Source organism: Muscardinus avellanarius (genome assembly GCF_963383645.1).
Source record: "Muscardinus avellanarius genome assembly, chromosome: 7".
Classification (NCBI taxonomy): Eukaryota; Metazoa; Chordata; class Mammalia; order Rodentia; family Gliridae; genus Muscardinus; species Muscardinus avellanarius.
The window spans coordinates 84,763,431-84,766,632 of NC_137793.1; the positions used below are offsets into that span (position 1 = coordinate 84,763,431).

Sequence of the window (3,202 nt, forward strand, 5' to 3'; positions counted from 1 at the left end):
CTTCGAGGCAAAGCAGAGAGAGGCTCGGAGACCCCTGCCTGGGCAAAGGGGTCCCCAGGTGCCTGCTAGTGGAGTCCTGAGGGAGAAGGGGGTACATAGGCAGGGAACTGATAAGGGATGGGGTTTTCTGCCCCATGGGTCCCCCACTTCTGTGGTGTGACCTTTGTGCCACCAAGAGAACTTCCAAGGTGTCAGTGGGCACGTGTGGACGCTGTGGGGCTGGTGGAGAAGTGGGAGGGCAGCCAGGCTCCAGAGCCAGGATCTGACCAGCCCCTCTGTGTGGCACTGCCTTTGCAAACAAGGGCTGGCAATCCCACGGGGGCAACTAGTTTGCATCCCCAACCCCAGCTCTTGGGTACATGTGGTCCTGGTGCCTCCTTTTCCTACCCCAGCCTTCCTTATAGGGGTGTGCTGAGCAAAATACTCAAGGTTTTCATCCTCCACGAAGGACTCCCGAGAAAACAGTCACTTAAGGAGCTCTATTTTTCTGTCTTCAAGGCACTGGAGGGGAAGAGAGGGTGAGGAGGGAAGAGGATCTATGCATACTGGGACCTGAGACCCTGCGCTGCAGCTAGACCTGGGTGGGGCTGCGATGGTCAACACTGCTCGCCTGGCTTTAGTTGGGAGTTCCCCAGGTCAGCTATGCTGTGCCTCTTGATTTCTTTTCGTATATTTTCTTTAATATTGGAAATGGTTTGTTGACATACACTTCCAGCATAAAGTAAATGCAATGCAATTACTCATTAGAGGGAGCCCGCCTGCTCCCTCCTGATCAGGCTAGGATTCCCAAAGCTCTAGTCCCTTAGGTTTGGAGTCTAAATATTAAACCTTGACTAACCTCCGGGTTACACTGAAATGAGGAAACGAAGGCCCAGAGATATATAGTCACTTGTTCAGGGTGACACAGCATGCCAGCTCAGAGCCAAGAATAGAACATAGGGCACCTGAGCCCCGGCTTGGCTCCCTGTCTCCAGGTTTGTCACGGGAGGGATCCAGAGATAGCTGCAATAGATGGATCTAGAAATATTGTAGTTGTGTCTCGGCTCTGTCTATATATATCCTAGAGATTGCTCTCTGCTCACTATATATACTCCGTCAGAGTGGGTGTGTAAATGGTGCTGGAAAGCAGGTTATTAAATAACAGCCTACCTACCCGTGCTGACTCAAGCTGGGCCTCCTGCCCACCCAGCTGGCCATTGGAAATGCATTGCACCTATTAATTACAGCTATTAGATGTATTACCAGGATGCTGAGAGGGGAAGGGAGGGACGAGGGAGGAGGGGGAGAATCCTGACAGGCCCCAGCTCCACGGCATGCACTGTGCTTGGTGAGGGCCCCTGCTCTGCCTGAATAAGCATAAAGGAAGTTTGGCCTAAGGAGTAAGGTTGGCCAGGCCTGGGGGACAGTCCAGAGAGCCACTGCTGGGATAGCTCAGGTTCTTGGAGACAGCAGAGCCACTTTTCAGGTGGGCCTTGCATGGGGATGCAACCCCAATGAGGGGGCTGCTTCTTGCTTCCTGTTCCAAACCCCTCTGACATAACCCCACCCCACCCCCTCCTCCTCCACATGGGGCTCCGCTCACCTGCTTTCTCCCAGCTTTCTTTCTAGAGAAATAGGAGTGGTTCCTACCAGGCCCGGAAGGCAGGCCTGACCTCCATGCAGGGTGCCCTTCTTCCTCTGTTCCTAGCTGCCCTACCTGAGCTGACTCAAAGGCTTCTGCTCTTTCCACAGCAGGCTCAGGCTGAGAGGTGAACTGGAGGAATCGGAGGGTGGCCACGACTAGGGAAACCTAATGCATGTCTGGAGAAAGGGCTACTCCAAAAGACTGAGCCAGTCTTCCATCCCCAGCCACCCTGCAGCAGCTCCTGGGCTGAGCACCGGGTCAGCCAGGGGTGGAGCCCAATGTGCCTAGCTGGGGCAAATCCAGCCTCAGCCTCCACTTCGGTCTGACTTCTGTGCTAGGGAAGTAATGATCCTTTTTGCATCTGCCTCCTCACTCCTTTGCTTAGCATAGGTACTCAATAAAATAGCCTGTTGGCTAAAATAACTCTTTGCTGTCTGTTCTCTGCACGATGAGGACAGGATGTGTGTTACTCTTGGCAGTCAAAGGACACACGTTTTCTATGGATTTCCCTAAGGGTGTCAGAAAACTTGGGGTTGTTAAGGAAGGGAAGTGTCCATGACTCAGTTCCAGGCATCAAAGAAGGTAGAATCTGTGTTGAATGAAGGCATTTCTTCGAGGATGTGTCACCTTGCAGCAGCGAAGGACCCTCATACTTGAACTTATGTCAGGTGGCACAAGCTCGAGCTTACTTTGAGCCAGCCTGCTTCCTGTTCCCCAACCACAGGTGTGTGGTGATGAGCCCAGGCAGAGGGCGGGGCCCAAAGCCGGCAACTGGGCATTCTCTTGGATGACATCATCTCCACACAGATCGGGAAAGAGCAAGGTTTCCAAGAGGCCAGTATTTGGTGATGTCACTCCTCCCCCAGCTGGTGTGAGAGGCATCAGGACGGGGCGGCCTTGGAGCCCGGAGGGTTGTGGGAACATTGACCCCACCTTGCTTCTCTTTTCCCACCTTTCTCCCGCCCCTTTTCCTCCCCTGCCTTTCCCTACAGATCTTCTCTGGTGAGCATCCCCCAGCCTGGCCCAGGGCATGCCCCAGTTCACTTTCGCCTGCTTCTGTGGCCTCCACGGCTTCTGCAAGATGAAGAGGAAGAAGGAAGAAGTTCACAGAGAGCGGGAGACGGCGGTGTGAGCGGACCCAGGGCCCTTTGTCAGCCCTCAGCACGGCCCGGGCTTGAGGCCTCCCGCTCCTGCCAAGGCCCAGAGCAGGAAGCCTTGTGTGCGTCTTCCATCTTCATTAGCGGGTGCTCGACTCAGCTCAGCCGACCAACCCAAGGGCATGGGTCCCCTGGGTGCCTCTCAGGCCTCTTCAGGCCCACACCCCTTAGCTTCCAGACTCAGCCCTCCCTGGAGGGGGGACAATGAGCGGGGCCCTGAGGACTTTTCTCAGGGAACCCTACGAGGGACACTCTGCCTTGGATGAGGTGAGCTGTTGCCAAGTAGGACATGGGCCACTGTAGCAGAGAGCCACTGGGCAGCTCTGAGCCTGGGGGCGACCTCCGGCTGCCTGGTAGGTTGCAGGTTGGCAGTGACAATCTCCATGTTCAGGATGAAGTTTCTGCAGGAGCCCCAGGCCCT

The 3,202-nt window shown here is 55.2% G+C and overlaps 1 protein-coding gene across 1 annotated transcript; it reads left to right on the forward strand.

Moving 5' to 3' along the window:
- Window positions 1-2,654: 2,654 nt before the first annotated feature.
- BLACAT1 (BLACAT1 overlapping LEMD1 locus) lies at window positions 2,655-2,756 on the forward strand (the record flags this gene model as incomplete). Its single annotated transcript, XM_080698445.1, has 1 exon — window positions 2,655-2,756. One exon carries the CDS (start codon window positions 2,655-2,657, stop codon window positions 2,754-2,756), a length of 102 nt encoding a protein of 33 aa, XP_080554571.1.
- Between the last annotated feature and the right edge of the window lie 446 nt (window positions 2,757-3,202).